This window comes from Rhincodon typus, chromosome 2, assembly GCF_021869965.1.
Source record: "Rhincodon typus isolate 14 chromosome 2, sRhiTyp1.1, whole genome shotgun sequence".
Taxonomy (NCBI): Eukaryota; Metazoa; Chordata; class Chondrichthyes; order Orectolobiformes; family Rhincodontidae; genus Rhincodon; species Rhincodon typus.
In genome coordinates this window covers 91,825,914-91,844,514 of record NC_063333.1, presented here as the reverse complement: position 1 = coordinate 91,844,514, position 18,601 = coordinate 91,825,914, and the positions used below count along the sequence as shown (strand labels likewise).

Genomic DNA, 18,601 nt, shown 5'->3' with positions numbered 1-18,601 from the left:
AGAATGGATGTACTAGAGAGGTCAAGGACAGAATTTATTTGGTTAGGGCTAACAAATGATAGATTTACCATTACACTGCTGGGTGTATTCTATTGACCATCATCCAGTGGGAAAGGTATAGAGGAACAAAATTGCATGTGGAGGTGCCGGTGTTGGACTGGGTTGGACAAAATCAAAAACCGCATTACTACAGGTTATAGTCCAACAGGTTTAATTGAAAACACTAACTTTCGAAGCGTTGCTCCTTCCTCTGATGTAGTGAGAGAGGAGGTATCAAGACACAAAATTTATAAGTAAAAGATCAAACAAGCATAAAACTGATGTGAATGTATTGAATAAACCTAAAATGACTGGCTGACTCCCTCCTGTTAAATCTTTAATCAGTTAGAAAGGAGGTGCATGATTTTATTGATTAAAATGCAAATCTCCAAATTTCTTTCAAGTCACTGCCCTGAGATAACAAAAGGTTTTATCAGTGTATACAAGAGGTGATGTCTCAGGTCAGACAATGCACGTTAGGAGTGAGACCTTGTTTAGAATCTGGCTGTGTTTTAACTTGGAGACAGACTGGTTTTATTTCCAAAGCAGGATTTTATAAAATGCCCCATTGACTGACTGTCCCCAAATTGTGTGCTTTTCGAACAAAAAAGAATGCAAATTCACTCCATTGATCTATATGTACGCGTGCGCGCGCGCGTGCTCAAGACAGAGTGTGTCATTAAATGTCTTAACAATAATGGATAAGCTTATGGAACGGAAAGGGAAAGTGACAGCATGGATATGAAATTGGCTGTGTGACAAGAAACAAAGACTAATAGTTAATGGTTGTTTCCAGAATGGAGGAAGGTACGTGTTGAAGTTCCCTAGAGTTGAGTGTTAGGATCGTTAATTTTCTTGGTCTGCAGTAATGACCTGTTCTTGCAGGTACAGGGCGCCATTTCAAAATTTGTGAATGACACAAAATTTGAAAGTGCTGTGAATTGTGAGGAGAATAGTGAAAAACTTTAAGAGGAATTAACTCGGTTAATGGAATGAGCTGACAAATGACAACTGAAATTTACTGCAGAAAAGCCTGGACAAATGCATTTTAGTAAGGACAAAGAGAGACAATATAAAATAGACTGTACACATATCCAAAAAGTATTTAGGAACAGAAGTATCTGAATGCATTAATTGAATGTGAGGCATAGAATACAAATGCGAGGAGGTTGTGATGAAACCTGGTTTCATCAACCTCAACTGGCATATTGTGCCCAGTTCTGGATGCATACATTAGGAAGGCTATGAAGGCATTAGAGAGGTTGTAGAACAGATTCATAAGAATGGTTGTTCCCAGAGATTAAAAACTTCTGCTACACGGATAGAATTGGCCTGTTCTGTTTGGGAAGAGCATATTAAAAGGAGATTTAATGAAGATTTTAAAATTTGGACACAGTGGATAATAAGAAACTGTTCTTTGGCAGAAGAGTTAAGAATTACCTGAAGCTAACACAGTTCTGATGGTCAGTTGGCCTCCTTCTGTTCTGCAACCATTTAAGATTCTATGAAACATTAGTGATAACAACCCATCATCTGGAGATCTGAGGAAGGGTCACCAGACCCAAAACGTTTACTCTGTTTTTTCCTTCACAGATGCTGCCAGACCTGCTGAGCTTTTCCAGCAACTTTGTGTTTGTTCCGTCTTTCTGCTAGATCTGCAGCAATTGTCTCAATATTTTTGTTGTAGGAATTACAGTTATCCATGGGCAATGAAGAACCATTTGACTGCACGCCGATAGTCTTCTTTTCAGATCTTCATAAAAAATCATCAACAGAACTGTCTGCGCACAGGATTGTAGGAAGGAGTTACTGAATAACGCATTCATCACTTGAAATGCACATTGAACTGTACAGTATATATGAATAGAAGGTACTATATTCACAAATACAATGCAGTGTATACCATATATATTTCCTATCCAATATTTTATTTTATACAGCAAACTGAATTGCTTCAAATTGATTTCTGTTTTCACTGTTTAAAATGCTTAAGAATTTGATTCTGTTATTATTGTGATTTGTGAAGTTTTTGTTTATTCAACGTGGTAAAGGTTAACATTGATTTGCAACAAAATATTGTGGATATGAGCTCAGACTAGCATTGATGTCACAGCTGAATAATGCTGTTTGTTCTCATAACCTTTTGCTTGAATTTCTTAACAGACTCAATAATCAATATAAAGAATGATTTTTTTACAGTTTATTACACTGTCTTTAAGTGAAACAATCGAATAAACTATGAGGATCCATCTTAGGAGATTGATTATCATCATGTTTAGCCATAGGCAACATCTATTATCTATTTAGTTTAATAAGCATATTGTTGACATGATTTTTATGCTTGCGTGTAAAATTATTAAAAAGATGTGAGACTATTAATGCAGGAAATGCAGCACAAGGCATGGTTTAGGAAAGTTCTGTCCATTCAAAACCACCAACCAGCTAGTCAATGTTTCCTGTTGGCCCATATAATACGTAGCAAGTAATTGATTTTTTTGAATCAGACCTTCAATATTTTGAGATAATGAATTTTTCATGAAACAAGTGGTCATATTTTGTGTTTAAATGCTGTAACAACTTCCCTTGCAGTGTAAAGAGAGCAAGACACTAGCAATTTGTTCAATGAAAAATTCCCAGCCATTTTACAAAGGGACCCCAGCTGTATTGAAATCTTTTCAGTGAAGAATGAAAGGATAGTTATATGAACCCATAAGAACAGCAAACTCCCACAGATATGGCTAGATAATCAATGTGTAAGACCAAAACTGACCAATATTGTAACACTATAATTATATATTTTTTCTAAACTAGAAAAGAGAAGACTGCAACTGATATTTCTATTTAAGAATGAAAAATGTTAAAATTTTTCATTTTCTATTTATCTCCTGCTTTATTAATAGATTGTCAGCCAGGTTTATTTGTGTTATTAAAATCTTGTTATGTTGCTGCCTAATAAGAACCTGCCATAGCATATACAATGAATGGTTTCAATGTATATAAGCATCAACTATTTCTTTATAGTTTATCTGAAAGTGTCAGCACATTAATCAAAATGTAAGACAATATGTTTTGAGAAAAAAGGGACTACTTCTATAATTTTCTGACATGTTACAGTATTTACTCTCTAATATAACTGCAAATGTTGGATCAAATGTAAGACCGGTACTAGCAGTGGCTGTGCCTTCATTCATAAAGAAAGTACCTATAGTTGATGACTGTCTCCTAAATTTATTACAACTAAAAGTAATTCAAACACAATTCAAAAGTAGAAGTCTTTTCAAAAAACTTTCCTACTTTGTTATACAGTTAGATGGATTGAGCTCACATCATAGGGTGCACTGATATTGCTGTTCATCAGTAATGTCTGCTCATATGTGACTTATTTTCTTAGTAAGCTGTACTTCGTTGTGAATTTACCATTATTACTAATGCACAAAAGACACTTGTAGATTCCTAAACCTGTGATCACTGTAACACAGTCATCATCAACAATTTTTACCAATTCTCCAAAGTCTAATGCTTGCTGGGATTTGAGTCTACATTGAAAATTGTGACTCAGGTACATTGCTTTAAGCAACAAGAAAGAACTTGCTAAGTGTCATTATTAACTTTTTGATTGTTCATGTAACAAGAATGGCATGGTATTACACTTAAATGGATCTTTAAGGAAATACATTTTTATTTAAACATACAATTTAAATATTACTCACTTGTGCTGTGCAAATTGAGTGATTAAGTGTATTTAAAAATAAGTTTCTGTTCATATTTGCAACCTGTACAATAATATGTTAAGAGACATTTACAAAAGTTGATATGTTCTATTTTTGTTATACTTAAAAATTCTCTATATTGTACTGAATGTTTAAAAATAAAATCTATAATGAACATTTGCTGTTTAACATAATTTACATTTTTAATTAGAGATGAATTAAAGCAAATAGTCAAGTTGACATTTAAACTATAAGGTATTAAAATAAAATTGCTATGATTTATATTAACCTGTACCATATTTCTCCTGTACCTGCTAGTTCTATGAAAATCATGTTTGACTTTACATATATTCCTTTATTAGTTTAATTTATTATTATTGTTAGGTATATGTATATAGCATGATGTCAATATGTATAATTCATCATAACTAGTTAGGCATGATTACACTATCAAGAGCCAGGTATGATAAATATGTTTCCATTGGGACTTTGTGCTAAGCTAGCTGTTTCTTCACCCAAAGATTATGTGATCCCATTAGGTTGGATGAAGCTCATGCAACTTCAGTCTTAACTCTTTCAGAACCATTATCTTATACAATGCTCCACTTGGTGGAATCCTGTGTATTGGCCAAGTTTGCATTCTAAGAAAATATCAAGCTAAAGTTTTCGTGTACCTTCCTTTTTTGAAGCTTAAGCTTGTGTTTTCAAGTTTTAGAATTTATGACAATCACAAACATAGGATCAGTGTTCAATTGCCTGTTCCTTTAATGATTTGAATCACAATTTGCATTTTCTTACAACAGAAAGTTTGGTGATATACCATTCAACCTTGTAGTCTATTTTACTGATCTTACTCTTGCTAACTTGCTGCTAATTTTACCAGCATACTATATAGAGAATGCCATCAGAACAAACACATTTAAGACAAGCCAAGAGCTGAAGTAATAGCACATTCACCCCCCAGAGCTGTAAAATGGTCTAAGTGAATGGAATCTTAATTAAACTTTAATCTGCAATTAATTTAAGCTGCAGTTTTGCTATTTGAGTTTGGAGAAATTTGACAGTTTAACTGCTATGTGTGATGTATGAATTAAGTCTATTTTAACTCACTACATTATGAATTAAAATTTTAAGAAGAATGTAATTATTGACTTGGATTTTCTTGGGTTGCAGAGGTATAAAAAGAGCTCAGCAAGCCAGTCTTGAATTATTAAATTATTGAAATGTTCTGAGTTTGAATGAGGCTGAAACTCAAAAGTCTTCATGGACAGTTTAAAAAAAATGCATGATAGCATGCTGATATTCCTCTTAGTAGATAGGAATGACACATTTTTGAGGTTTGGATTTCTCAATTTACCCATAGCCATGAGCATAACTTGTGGCACTGTCAGCATTAGTAATGTTGATCAATGTGGGAAAACAGAGGAGGAGCTGTTTAAATTCTGAAAACAAGCTGAATGGGCTCCACATTTATGTCATTGCAATATTAAAATTAAACTCACTGGTAATTGGATAATCAAAGATATGTTATTAATATTTGCAACAGAAAAACATTTTAATATTTATGTCCAATGTAGGAATAATCCATCATATCATTTCAAAATCACATTGACATTACACTATTGGCATTGATTTTACATAGAAACATCACAAACATATGAAATAAGAAGAGGAATAAGCATTTGGCCCCTGGTGGCTGCGCCACTTTCAATATGATCATCGCTGATCCATTTCTGGCCTCGATTCCTCTTTCATACCATTCATCATTGCAATTCCCCCCTATATTTCAAAAATCTATCTATCTCATTTTTAAATACTTTTAGTGATCTACCCTCCACAACTCTCTGGGGTAGATACTTCCAGGAATTCACTGTTGTCTGGGAGAAGAAATCACTTTTAAATGTGTATCTCCTTATTCTGTGACTATGTCCTCTAGTTTGAAATTCTCCATTGGGGGAGAGATCTTCTCAACATCTACTCTATTCAGTTTCCTCACAATCTTGTATGTTTCAATACGACCAATCCTCATTCTTCTGAATTCTAATGAATAAAGTTCTAACCTAGTTAGCCATTCGTCATAAGTCAACCCTTTCGTCCCAGGAATCAGACTAGTGAATCTCTTTTGAACCGTCTCCAATGTTAGTACATCGTCTCTTAAATGCAGGGAACAAAACTGTACATAGCACTCTGGAAATTGCCTCACCAGTACGCTGTAAATTTGTAAAAAGCCTTTCTTTTTTTTTAACTGCGTAAAGGGCAAAATTTCATTTGGCTTCTAAATTATTTGTTGTGTCCGTATGCTAACATTGGACTTGGATGAGGAGCAGTGTGGATCTTGCAGCTGCTCCTGGGGTTGCTGGCTTGGTTAAAGGTTTATTATAGTTTTTTTTTTACAGTTTTACAGTTATTTATAGTCATTATAGTTTACTAATATTGGATTTTTTTCCATTTTGTTTTATTAACATTTAAAAATGGGGAGGCGATGGCCTAGTGATATTATCGCTGGACTGTTAATCCAGAGACCCAGATAATGCCCTGGGGACCTGGGTTCGAATCCCACCATGGCAGATGGTGAAATTTGCATTCAATAAATATCTGGAATTAAGAGTCCAATGATGATCATGAATCCATTGTCGATTGTCAGAAAAACCCATCTGGTTCACTAATGTCCTTTAGGCAAGGAAACTGCCATCCTTACCTGGTCTGGCCTACATGTGATTCCAAACCCATAGCGATGTGGTTGACTCTTAACTGCTCTCTGGGCAATTAGGGACGGGCAATAAAAGCTGCCCAGCCAGCGACGACTTCATCCTGTGAATGAATGAAAAAAACACAAAAAAAATCTCAATTTTTTTCAAATTGACTTATTTTTAAAATTTTTTTAAGGGCCTACAATGAACAGCTGAAGTTTTTTATTCTTAATTCAGAAATTTAAAAAAAGTCTATATGTGTTTTAGGGAATTTTTTTTCTTACGTTGCAAAGGTTTTTTTTATTGAAAAACAACGAACATTTTTTTAAAATAAGGAGTAGTGTTTTCGTTCTGGAGAGTCCTGCACATGGTCAGCTCTGGAGAAGACTTTTTTTCTTCAAAGAAGTTATTGAAAAGGAATCGATTTTATTCAGTTAATCACTAAGTGGTTGATTTTATTTAATTTTTATATGTTTGATATACATATATATATTTATTTTTTTTCCATTTTAACATTATTTTCTGTAAGTAATGAAAGGTAGTTTATTTTATATATAAGATGTTATTGAAATATCCTTTTTTTATGCTTAATGTTATTAAGGCCATATATAAGGTACAGAGTGAGATGGCTAGTAGATTTAGATAAGTTATTACACAGCAGGATCAGTCAGACAAATGGGTGACTGTCAGTAAAGGTAAGAAGGTAGTTCAGAAGTCTCCGGTGGCTATTCCTCTACCAAATAGATATTCAGTTTTTGGAACAGTTGAAGGGGATAGTCTGTCTGAGGAAAATGGAAGAGCCAGTCAGTTATTGGACACTTGGAATGATCCTTATGTTAGGCAGTATTTGAAAAGATTTAATAGAGTTATTGTTATACGGGACTGTCCAGTCAGGGGCATAGACAGGCGATTCTGTGGCAGTGAGAATAAATTTAGGATGGTTTGTTGCTTTCCTGGTGCTGGGATTAAGGACATTTCTAAACGTTTCAAGCATATTGTGAAAGGTGAGATTGAGAAACTAGAAATTATTGTATACATTGGTAGGAATGACATTTTTAGGGAAAAGATTAAAGCAGTACAGAGTGAATTTAAGAGGTTAGGTAGAAGATTAAAAATTAAAACCTTAAAAGTAGTAATTTCTGGTTTACTCCCAATGCCAAACTCAAATGAGGGAAGGATCAAAAGGTTAAAGGAGATAAATCAATGGCTGAAGAGCTGGTGTGTTGTTCAGGGAGTCAGGTTTTTGACAATTGGAATGTCTTTTCGGATAGAAAAGACCTTTTCAAAAAGGATGGGTCTAACCTAAACTGAAAAGGAACCAATATTTTAGCAGGAGATTTGCTCATTCTATTAAGGGAGACTTTATACTGATACAGAAGGCAAGTGGAGAAATTCTAGGTAGCAGTGTAAATGGAAGGATTGACAGGGTAGGTTCTGAATGTGAGGACAGCACGTCAATTAGAAAAGAAAGACAAGAGAGAGTCAGTGTATGTAGTAACTCTGAAGAACTAAATTGCGTTTATTTCAACGCAAGGGGTCTTACAGGTAAGGATGATGAACTCAGGGCATGTTTAAGAACATTGGATTGGGACATCTTAGCTATCACAGAAACTTGGTTGAGAGATGGACAAGACCGGCCCCTCAATATTCCCGGTTTTAGATGCGATTGGAAGGATAGAAAAGGAGCAATAAAGGAGGGGGGGGGGGGGGGGAGGGGTGGCATTTTGATTAAGGAATACATTATTACTGTAACTAGGCAAGGTATTTCTGAAAAGCCATCCAGAGAAAATATATGGGTAGAAATTACAAATAAGAAAGGAAAGGTCACTTTGATGGGATTGTACTATAAGCCCCCCAGTAGTAAGAGAGAAATTGAGAAACAACTATGTAGGGAGATCTCAGATATATGTCAGCATAATAAGGTTGCAATAATGGGGGATTTTCATTTTCCAAACATTAACTGAGACTACCAGGTTTGGGTGGTGAAAAATTTGTCAAATGTGCTCAAGAAAATGTTCCTATCAATATGTGGATGCTCCTACTAGAAAATAAGCAAAACTAGATCTTCTTTTGGGCAATAAGGCAGGACAGGTGACTGAAGTAAAAGTGGGGGAACACAATCATAATTCTATTAGTTTCAAAATGGTTATGGAAAAGGATAAGCCTTCCATAAAAGTTAAAGTTTTTAATTGGAGTAAGGCACATTTTAATGATATGAGACAAGAATTTTCAAAAGTTGATTGGAGTAGACTGTTCACGGGTAATAGGATATCTTGACAGGTGGGAGGCATTCAAGAGTGTGATGACAAGAGTTCAGAGGCATTTTGTTCCTGTTAGAGTGAAGGGTGAGGCTGGTAAGATTAAGGAACAATGGATGAATAAAGATATTGAGGTTCTAGTCAAGAATAAAAGAGAATCATTTTTTAGACGTACAACTTGGTTCAATTGAATCTCTTAATCAATATAAAGAGTGTAGGGGCATTCTTAAGAGAGAAATCAGAAAGGCAAAGAAGGGATATAAGATAGCATTGGCAGATAAGGTTAAGTTTAATCCATAGAAATTCTATGATTCTATGACTATGACCCAATTTTGAATTCCATGCACAAAATAGGCTGCCTTTTGATTCTGCCTACCAGTGTGCATGACCTCAATTAAACTCTAACATTAAACTCCACATGCCAAGTTTTTGCCCATTAATTCAACATATCTATATCCCTATGCTGATTCTTTATGTCCTGATCACAACAAACCCTCTTACCTATTTTTGTATTGTCAGCTAATTTGGATACACTGCACTCTGTCCCCTTCTCCAAGTCATTAATATAGATAATAAGTAATTGAGGCCCTAATACTGATCCTTATGACGGTTTTATATGTCTGAGTTTTTAACTGGATCCTCTCTTCAATTACTGTTGTAATCTACAGGTGTGAATTGTCCTTCTCACTATGTCCTTTTTGTCCAGAATAAATTTTTGAAGAGCGCTGTGGAACATCTATTTAAATGTCCACCATTGCTCATCCACTGACTTTCCTCATATTCTGTTTACCCAACCTTACTTCATACCGCTGTAATTTCCCTTATTTAAATTGAGGACACTGGTTTAAGACTGACGTTGTTCTCCCTCAAACTGAATTTGTAATTCTACCCTGTTGTGATCGCTACATAATTGTGAGATCCCTTTGCAATTTTACCTCATTATACCTGACCAAATCTAAAACAACCTGTTCCCAGGTACCTGATGCTCTCTACAGATTTGCCTTCCCCATTTCCCAATTTATAACTGCTTTCCCTTGCTTTTCGTCATTTGCATCCAAACTGATTCTATATCATGATCTATTGTGCCTCTATTACTATTCATCACTGCACTGATACACTCCCCAATTAACAAAGCTATTTCACCTCCTTTTCCTTTCTGCCTATCCTTCTAAAATGTCGCATACCATTGAATATTATGTTCCGGCATGGTCACTCTGCCACCATGTCACCATAATAATTGTCAATTTCATCTATCCATGCTACTGCTGTCCCATTTAATGCATACATTAATTTTTTTCTTACAAATCTGCTGTGTAACACTATTTCCAATGTCTGTTGGAAGTCTTTGCACACCACATCAATAACATTAACCATGTCAACCATTTTTGTTATCTCTACAAAAAAACTCCAGCAATTCAGTCAAACACAATTTTCCCTCAAGACAGTGAAGTTGGCTCTTCCTAATTAATCTACAAATCTCCGTGTGTTTAATAATTCTATCACAAATATTTCTTCTCAAGTTCTCTGGAGTTAAACTGATTAATCTGTACTTCCTGGGCTTATTCTTACAGCCTTTCTTGAACAAGGATGTTACATTCCTAAGTCTCCAGTCTTCCAGTACCATCCCTGAGTCAAAATAATCATGCCAGTGCCTCTGCAATTTCCACTCTCATTTTTAGGGAAATGAGAGTTCCTTATCTGCTTTGAGTACTGACAGCTTAAACGGAACCGCTTCCAAATTAATTCTGAACTCTTCTAGTGACTGAGTTTCCTTCTCTGTCACCATGGACTGGACAACATCTCCTTCCTTAGAGAAGACAAAATATTCATTCAACAACTCACGCTCCCTGTCTCCATGCATAACCTCATATTTCGTTTCGGAACCCTGCAGCCCAAAGGTCTCAACGTGGACTTCACAAGCTTCAAAATCTCCCCCAACCCCGACCTCATCCCAAGACCAGCCCAGCTCATCCCCGCCTCCTTGACCTGTCCGTCTTTTCTCCCACCTGTCCACTCCTCCCATCTCACTGACCAACTCCCACCCCACTTCCTACCTACACTCACCTTTACTGGCTCCATCCCCACCTCCTTGACCTGTCCGCCTTCTCTCCACCTATCTGCTCCTCTATTCACATTCCATCATCATCTCCCCCTCTCTCTACTTATTTCAGAGTCCCCTTCCCCTCCCCCATTTCTGACCCGAAACATCAGCTTTCCTGCTCCTCTGATGCTGCCTGGCCTGCTGTGTCCATCCAGCTCTATACCTTGTTATCTCAGACTCCAGCATCAGCAGTTCCTACTGTGTCCATGCATAAATCCCCTTTTTAGTCTCTAATCCTCATTTTACTACCCTTACACTGTGCAAATGCCTGTAGAAAACTTTGGTGTTTCATTTATGTTCACTAATAATCTTTTTTTATAATCCTACTTTATACTCATATTTGTTTTCTCACCTTCCTTCTGAACTTTGTGTATTCAGCTTGGTTCACAATTGTACTTTCCATCTACACCTCTCAGCGGCACACATTTTCATCTTTATCTTAATCTCTATGTCTGCTTTCATCCAGGGAGTTCTGCATATATTTATCCTCCCTTTTCCTTTTGATAGAATATACTTCAGCTGTATCTTCTTTGAAGGTAGCCCATTGTTGAGTTATAGTTTTCCCATAACTTTTGACTTCACTTTATTCATCCCAACTCTTCGTACTCCAGTCAAAGTCTCTCCCGGTTAATTATTCTTATTCTGCATTGTCCTTTGCCCTTTTCCATCATCATCCTAAACCTTATGATACAATGTCCCTGAAATGCTCCACTGCAGACACTTTCCCAAGGATTAGTTCTGACAGTAGCCTCTTTCTTGTTTGACTGGATATGTACTGCTGTGTGAAATTCACCTGAACACAATCTAGGAATGTTTGTAACAAAAACAAAAATTACCAGAAAATCTCAGCAAGTCTGGCAGCATCTATGGAGAGAAATCAGAGAAATCAGAGTTAATGTTTCGGGTTCAGTGACCCTTCTTCAGAATGTTTGTCCCTTGTTGGTCTTTACACTACTGCTAGCCCAATCTCTAATTGGGTAATTAAAGTCCCCCATTTTAATTACTCTACGATGTTTCCACTTCTCTATAAATTCCTTGCAAATTTGTTTCTCTACATCCTTCTCACCAGGTGATGATCTATACACCACACTGAGCAGTCAGCAATGTAATTGCACCTTTTTTGTTCCTTAATTCTAGCCAAATTGATTCTGTTGTTGAACCCTCTGAGATATCTTCATACTGCGACATTCACAATACTCTCCTCAACTATAATGGTCAATCCTCCTTTCTTTTCCTCCACCATCTTTTCAGCAATCCTTAAATCCAGAAATATTTAACACCTTGTCCTCCCCTTCCTTGAGCCAAGTCTGTTACAGCTACAACACATAATTCTATGTAGCGCTCCCCATTTATATCTCAACATTCTTATTAACTATATTCCCTGCATTCATATACAATAAGTATTTAGTTTCCATTTCTTTCCTCCTTTCTGCAACTCCACTCATTAAATTATTATTCGCTATTGTTCTCTGTCCTTCCCAGTATTTTCTGCATCCTGGAATTACTCTCTGATATACTCTTCTAGTTCCCAGACCTCTGCTGAGTTAGTTTAAAGCACCAACCCCTCTCCCACCCATACTCTAACAGCACTTGCAAACATCTGCAAGGAACTCAGTCCCAGCTCCTTGCCAATATAACTTATCCAGTTTATACAGATGCCATCTTTCCACAGCCAGTCCTGGTGTCCCAGGAATCCAAAGCTCTTCCCCCAGCACCATCTTTCCAGCAGGTATTCATCTGCTTTATCCTGCAATTTCTGTGTTCATTTACAAGTGGCACTGGATAGGTCTGAATATTACTGCCGGATTGTAAACTTTGCAGTAACCATCCTAAATTGTGTTTGCAGGACCACATCCTGTTTCCCATTTATGTCATTGGTACCATCATGGATCATGACCTCAGGCTATTCAGCCTCCCCTATTGGAAAGTCCTACAGCTGCACAGTGACCTGTTTGACTCTGGTATCAGGAAGGTAATCACTATCCTGGAGTCATATTGACAGAGATTCTTGTCCATTCCCCTAAATTAGGAATCCTCTACCAATACTGCTCTGCACTTCATCTTCCTTCACTGCTGTAGAACTGGGCCAGGTTTAATGCCACGGCCTTGGCTTTTGCTGCCCTCTTCCTTGCCTTCAACAGTACCCAGAATGGAAAGCTGATTAGTGAGTGGCACCTCAGGAAAGTCCTGCACTACCTTCCTGGTTCTTTTCAACTGCTTATCAATCACGCATTTACTACCTACCTCCGTGCTGCTATTCTGTGATGCAACCACTTTTTTGAGCATGCTCTTCATTTAATTCCCCACAGTGTCTCCAGGCATTGCTGAAGCTCTGAAACCCACAGCTCAAGCTTGTACCACCAGTGTCACTTCCTACTGCAGAAGTGCTTGTTGGACTGTTTTCAGCTTTCAGGACCATTCAAAACACTCACTTAAAAAGAAAATCAGTTAAGCAGCAGCCTCTCATTTCCTAAAAAGAGGAAGTGGTAGAATATTCATTGAGTTTAGATTTCTAACATTTAGCTTTGGTTTTAGTCCTTTAATTTTGGTTGTAGCTGTAACTCCAGCTCAGAACTCAAATAGATTGATAGATTACTGCTAGGAAAAGGATTTTCCACAACTGTCATACTATTGTCACCTCTTCAGCCTTTAGTATCCAGATGTCCTGGCTAGCTTTCAGTTCCCACTTACTGCTACCATATTGCAGTTTGTGGTTTCCTGTATATGTTAGCCCATGTAGCTATTATACAGACAGTTAGATTCTTATCAAATAGATATCTTGAAATTTATTTACAACACTCACTGATTACAAGGCTACAATATTACAGACATCCACTCATAGTCTGTGGTTTATGCTTACTGATGTTGCTGTAGATTACACAGACATTTAGCTGACTGCCTACAATGACTCTATTACATAGAGAGAGTGATTGAGGATGCAGTGGGTACTTTATACTGGAATGTAGCCTGTAATTATCTTAAAGGGATACACCAATCTGACCTGGAATCTGCACCATTATTAAACAGATATAAGGGAGGACCTCATAAATGTCTGTTTCATTGGTGACCCTACAGAGAAGTAGTTGTGAATTCAGGTAGGGTAAACACCTGAGAAGGGTCCAATAAACTCAAAGGATTACACCTGCTAATAGCTTACCTTAAAAATGTTCAAGACGCTGGTCTTGAACTTAAACCATGTGAGATTAACTTAATAAAATTTGTTATGTGAATATCAGTATTATTTTTTATTTTACTTGAGTTAATACTTTATTCAAATAGCAGAGGTATTTCACACTCAGATTAAGTATTTATATGGGCACAGTATCATTTCAAGGCCCACAGGTGTCTAAAGATGTGCATATTAGGTGGATTGGCCATTCTAAATTGCCCATAATGTGTGGGATATGCAGGTTAAGTGGATTGGCCATGGGAAATGCAGGGTTACAGGGATAGGATTAAGAGGTGGGTCTGGGTGGATTGCTATTCAGAGGGACAATGTGGACTCAATGGGCCATATGGCCTGCTTCCACACTGTAGGGATCCTATGATTCTACATGTTTAAAGCATAATGAATAATTGTATGAATGATTTCTGTGTATGGACATTTCGAAGGAGAACAACCTCCAATATTCCTAGATGACACAAAATAATTCTGTAGTCATTAAAGGTTAAGCAAAGAAGCTGATGTTTACAGAAAAGACTGTCATTTCTGTTCAGTATTACTCAAATGATTTTCAAAAGCCTTGAGGATACGTTTTAAATCAGTTTGCATATTAATCTGATTTAATGATGACGAGCACAGTTGCAAGATTTAATTTGGTCATTAAAGATCATAGTTTATTGGATGCTTCTAATGATTTTACTGGGATTAAATCAATTTACAGGAATTAATGGTGAGCATTAAACACAACATTTCATGGACAGAGTTACAAGCTGCAACATGATTCTGCTGAATGACCTTGGCAATTTTAACATTGTGCCTCTATTTCAAGTATTATAATTCATTTCAACACTGTACTCATAATTAAAGAACATCTCTTTAAAAAATATTCAATCTTCACATATTCTTTGGTTGAACTATAAAAGTAACTCTTTGCATGAATAACATTGCTTATTGCTTCAATTGATGTTATTCAGCTCACAACCTCTCAATTTCCCATCAGCGATCTAAATTTAACAGAAGTGCAAATTTGTAATCAAGGTGTCAGGAATACCAAGTGAACTGATAGATAGGCCCTCGTTTCAGTTGCATTTATTTTGTTTTCCTCCAGGCTTAAGTTTATTATAACTTACATTTTATTGTGGAAATGTCAACACTGCACAATGAATTTGTTGTTGTAGCTACCCTTTCCAATTTAATTAATCCAAACAACATGAAGATTAATGTCACCCACAATTATTGCTCTATTGTAACAAGCTTCCAGCAGCAGGAACTAAAAGCTATCAATTTGAAAAGTTGGGATACTTCTGGAAATATAAATTAAAAGCTCCTTCATCACTTCAGAACAAAAGAAAAAGGCCTGCGAGAGGAAAATTTCCAATGAAGTCAAAATTATGCAACAAGGAAAATGGTCAAGAAGTCAAAGATACAAAAGGTGAAGACAACATTCCTAGAGGAGGTCAAATAGAGCCAAAACAGATTCGGGACCATCAATTTGAAGGTATAAGGCTTTAAAGTAGATTTTAAGCTCAACACACAAACTGCTGTTTCAATATTGACAGACAGGTTGCCATGGTTGAAGTCTGAGTTTTAAATCAGTAAACATAAAACCCAGGAGGCACAATTCTTCAGGTGCATGAGCAATTCATCACAAAGCACAGTCACAGAGGACAAAATGTTAGTGCAACTTACTGAGGAGTACATCATACATGATACATGTTTTTAATCTAGGCCTGTTCGAGAAAGTAGATGCATATTTCAGAGTAAAGATCGCAGAGAATTTTAGCAAGAAATTCTAAAGGTATTCAAAGGTTTTAAGTAAATTGAAGCGGGTATATCACATCATTCTTCAAGAAGATGCTGATCCCAACAGCTTCTATACAGGAAAATTTCTCATTTCTTGATGGGACGAGTGAAGTTTCAGACAGTATGATTGAAAGCAGGGTCATTTTGTCAATATCAGAACTGACGCCATGCTGCTGAGGGCTAGTAACTGTTCACAAGACAAATGGAGATCTAAGATTTTGTGTAGATTCCTCTCAGTTAAACAAAGAACTAAGAAAGGAAATTTGTCGTATTTCGTCTGTTGGAAATTGTTTGGCAAAATTGATTTTTGCAAAATGGAATGCTAACAGTGGGGTATGGCAGATACCCTTAGAACAAAACTCAAAATTACTGACTACATTTATTACACCATTCGAGCAGTTTTGCTGCAATCATCTACTATTTGGGTTAACCACTGCATCAGAGACTTTCCAAACAGCATTTTTGAGAATCCTGGAATGGATACAGGGAATAATTTGCATATTGATGATATGTGAGTGCCTGTTAAAGCAAAGAATGAACACAAACTGAGTGTCAGGGGCATGTTAACGGCACTACAGGACACAGGCCTTACACAAAATGAGAAATGCCAGTTGTCTAGAATGACGATTACATTTCTGGGATACATTATTCAAGGACAGAGTCAAGACAAATTTTGATGGAATTAGAAAGGAGCTTGCAGAGGTTGATTGGAGAAGTTTGTTTGCAGGCAAAGGAACCTCTCGCAAGTGGGAGGCCTTTAAAAGTGTGGTAGCTAGAGTTCAAGGTCTATATGTTCCTGTGAGGGTGAAGGGCTAGGTTGCTAGGAGTAGGGAACCCTACAAGAGATATTGACGCTTTGACCAGAAAAAAGGAGGCGCATGTCTCAGGTACAGGCAGCTGGGATCAAGGGAATCCCTGGGGTGTATAGGGGATACAGGAGTTTACTGAAGAAGGAAATTAGGAGGGCAAAAAGGGAGCCCAAAATAGCTTTGGTTGAGAAGATTAGGGGAAATCCAAAGAGATTCTTTAAGTATATTAAAGGAAAAAGAATAACTAGAGAAAGAATAGAACCCCTCAAGGACCAAAGTGAACATATATGTGCGGAACTGCAGAAGATGGACGAGGTCCTTGATGAATATTTTCCCTCTGTGTTTACCATGAAGAAAGACATGAAGACTTGGGAACTTGCGGAAATTAGTGGCAATGTCTTGGGGTCAGTCCATATCACGGTAGAGGAGGTGGTGGAAGTATCAGAATGTATGAGGGTGGATAAATCTCTTGGTCTTGACCAGATATATCCAAAAACCCTGCAAGAGGCTAGAGAAGAAAATGTAGCATCTCTGGCTGATATATTTGCATCATCATTAGCCATGGGTGAGGTTCTAAAAAACTTGAGGGTAACGAATGTTGTGCTCTTATTCAAAAAGGGCTGCAAAGAAAAACCTGGGAATTATAGATCAGTAAGCCTAACATCTGTGATAGATAAGTTACTTGAGAAGATTCTAAGGAATAAGGTATTTATGCATTTGGAAAGACAGGGTTCAATTAGGTGTAGTCAGCATGGCTTCATGCGTGGGAGATTGTGTCTCACAAATTTGTTAGAGTTCTTTGATGAAGTGACCAGGAAGATTGATGCGGGCAGGGCAGTAGGTGTGGTCTATATGGATTTCAGTAAGGCCTTTGATAAGGTTTCACTTGGTAGGCTGCTCTGGAGGGTTGGATCACATGGAATCCAGGGAGAGCTGGCAAATTGGATACACAATTGGCTTGATGGTAGGAAGCAGAGAGTAATAGTGGAAGGATGCTTGTCGGACTGGAGGCCTGTGGTGTGCCTCAGGGGTCAGTGCTGGGCCCATTGCTGTTTGTTATCTATATCAATGGTTTAGATGAGAATGTACACGGAATGATTAGAAAGTTTGCAGATGACACTGAAATAAGCAGTATCATGGACAGTGAGGAAGGTTATCCAAAATTGCAGCAGGATCTTGATCAGCTGGGGAAGTGGGCCTAGAAATATCAAATGGAGTTGTTGCACTTTGGAAAGTCAAATCAAGGTAGGAATTTCATGGTGAATGGTAGGGTCTTAAGGAGTGTAGTTGAACAGAGGAACCTTGGAATGCAGGTGCATGTTTCTCTGGAAGTGGAGTCACAGGTAAAAAGGGCAGTGAAGAAGGCTTTTGGCACACTGATCTTCATCAGTCTGGACATTGAGTACAGAAGTTGGGAAGTTATATTGCAGTTGTACAGGACTTTGGTGAGGCCCACTTGGAGTATTGTGTTCAGTTTTGGTCACCTTGATAAAGGAAAGATGTTACTGAACTGGCAAGAGTACAAAAGAAATTTACAAGGATGTTGCCAGGATTCAAGGACTGAGTTATAGGGAGAAGTTGTACAAGCTAGGGTTTTTTTCTTTAGCGCGTAAGAGACTGAGGGGGGGATCTTGTAGAAGTGTATAAGATCATGTGAGGCGTGGATAGGGTGAATGCGCTCAGTCTTTTTCTCGAGGGGAAAGAATACACGGGAACCTGAGGGGTAACTCTTTTACACAGAGGGTGGTGTGCATATGGAGCTGCCAGCAGAAGTGGTTGAGGCTGGTACATTAACAACATTTAAAAGGCATTTGGATGAATACATGGATAGAAAAGGTTTAGAAGGATATGGGCCACATTGCAGGGAAATGGGGTTAGTGTGGATGGACATTTTGGTCAGCATAGACCTGTTTGGGCCAAAGGGCCTGTCTCTGTGCTGTAGGGCTCTATGACTCTATGAAAGGTTCCATGGTAGACCCAAAGAATATAAGAGCTATCAATGAATTTCTGGCAGTGATGATCATAAAT

At 37.3% G+C, this 18,601-nt stretch overlaps 1 protein-coding gene across 1 annotated transcript in view; it reads left to right on the top strand.

Moving 5' to 3' along the window:
- nek10 (NIMA-related kinase 10) overlaps positions 1-1,833 on the top strand; it is a 180,869-nt gene extending 179,036 nt beyond the window's left edge. The window contains exon 34 of the mRNA XM_048608532.1: positions 1,727-1,833. Within this exon, the coding sequence (XP_048464489.1) occupies positions 1,727-1,778 (52 nt within the window). The 3' untranslated portion in view covers positions 1,779-1,833. The remainder of the gene's footprint in view (positions 1-1,726) is intronic.
- The last annotated feature ends 16,768 nt before the right edge of the window (positions 1,834-18,601 follow it).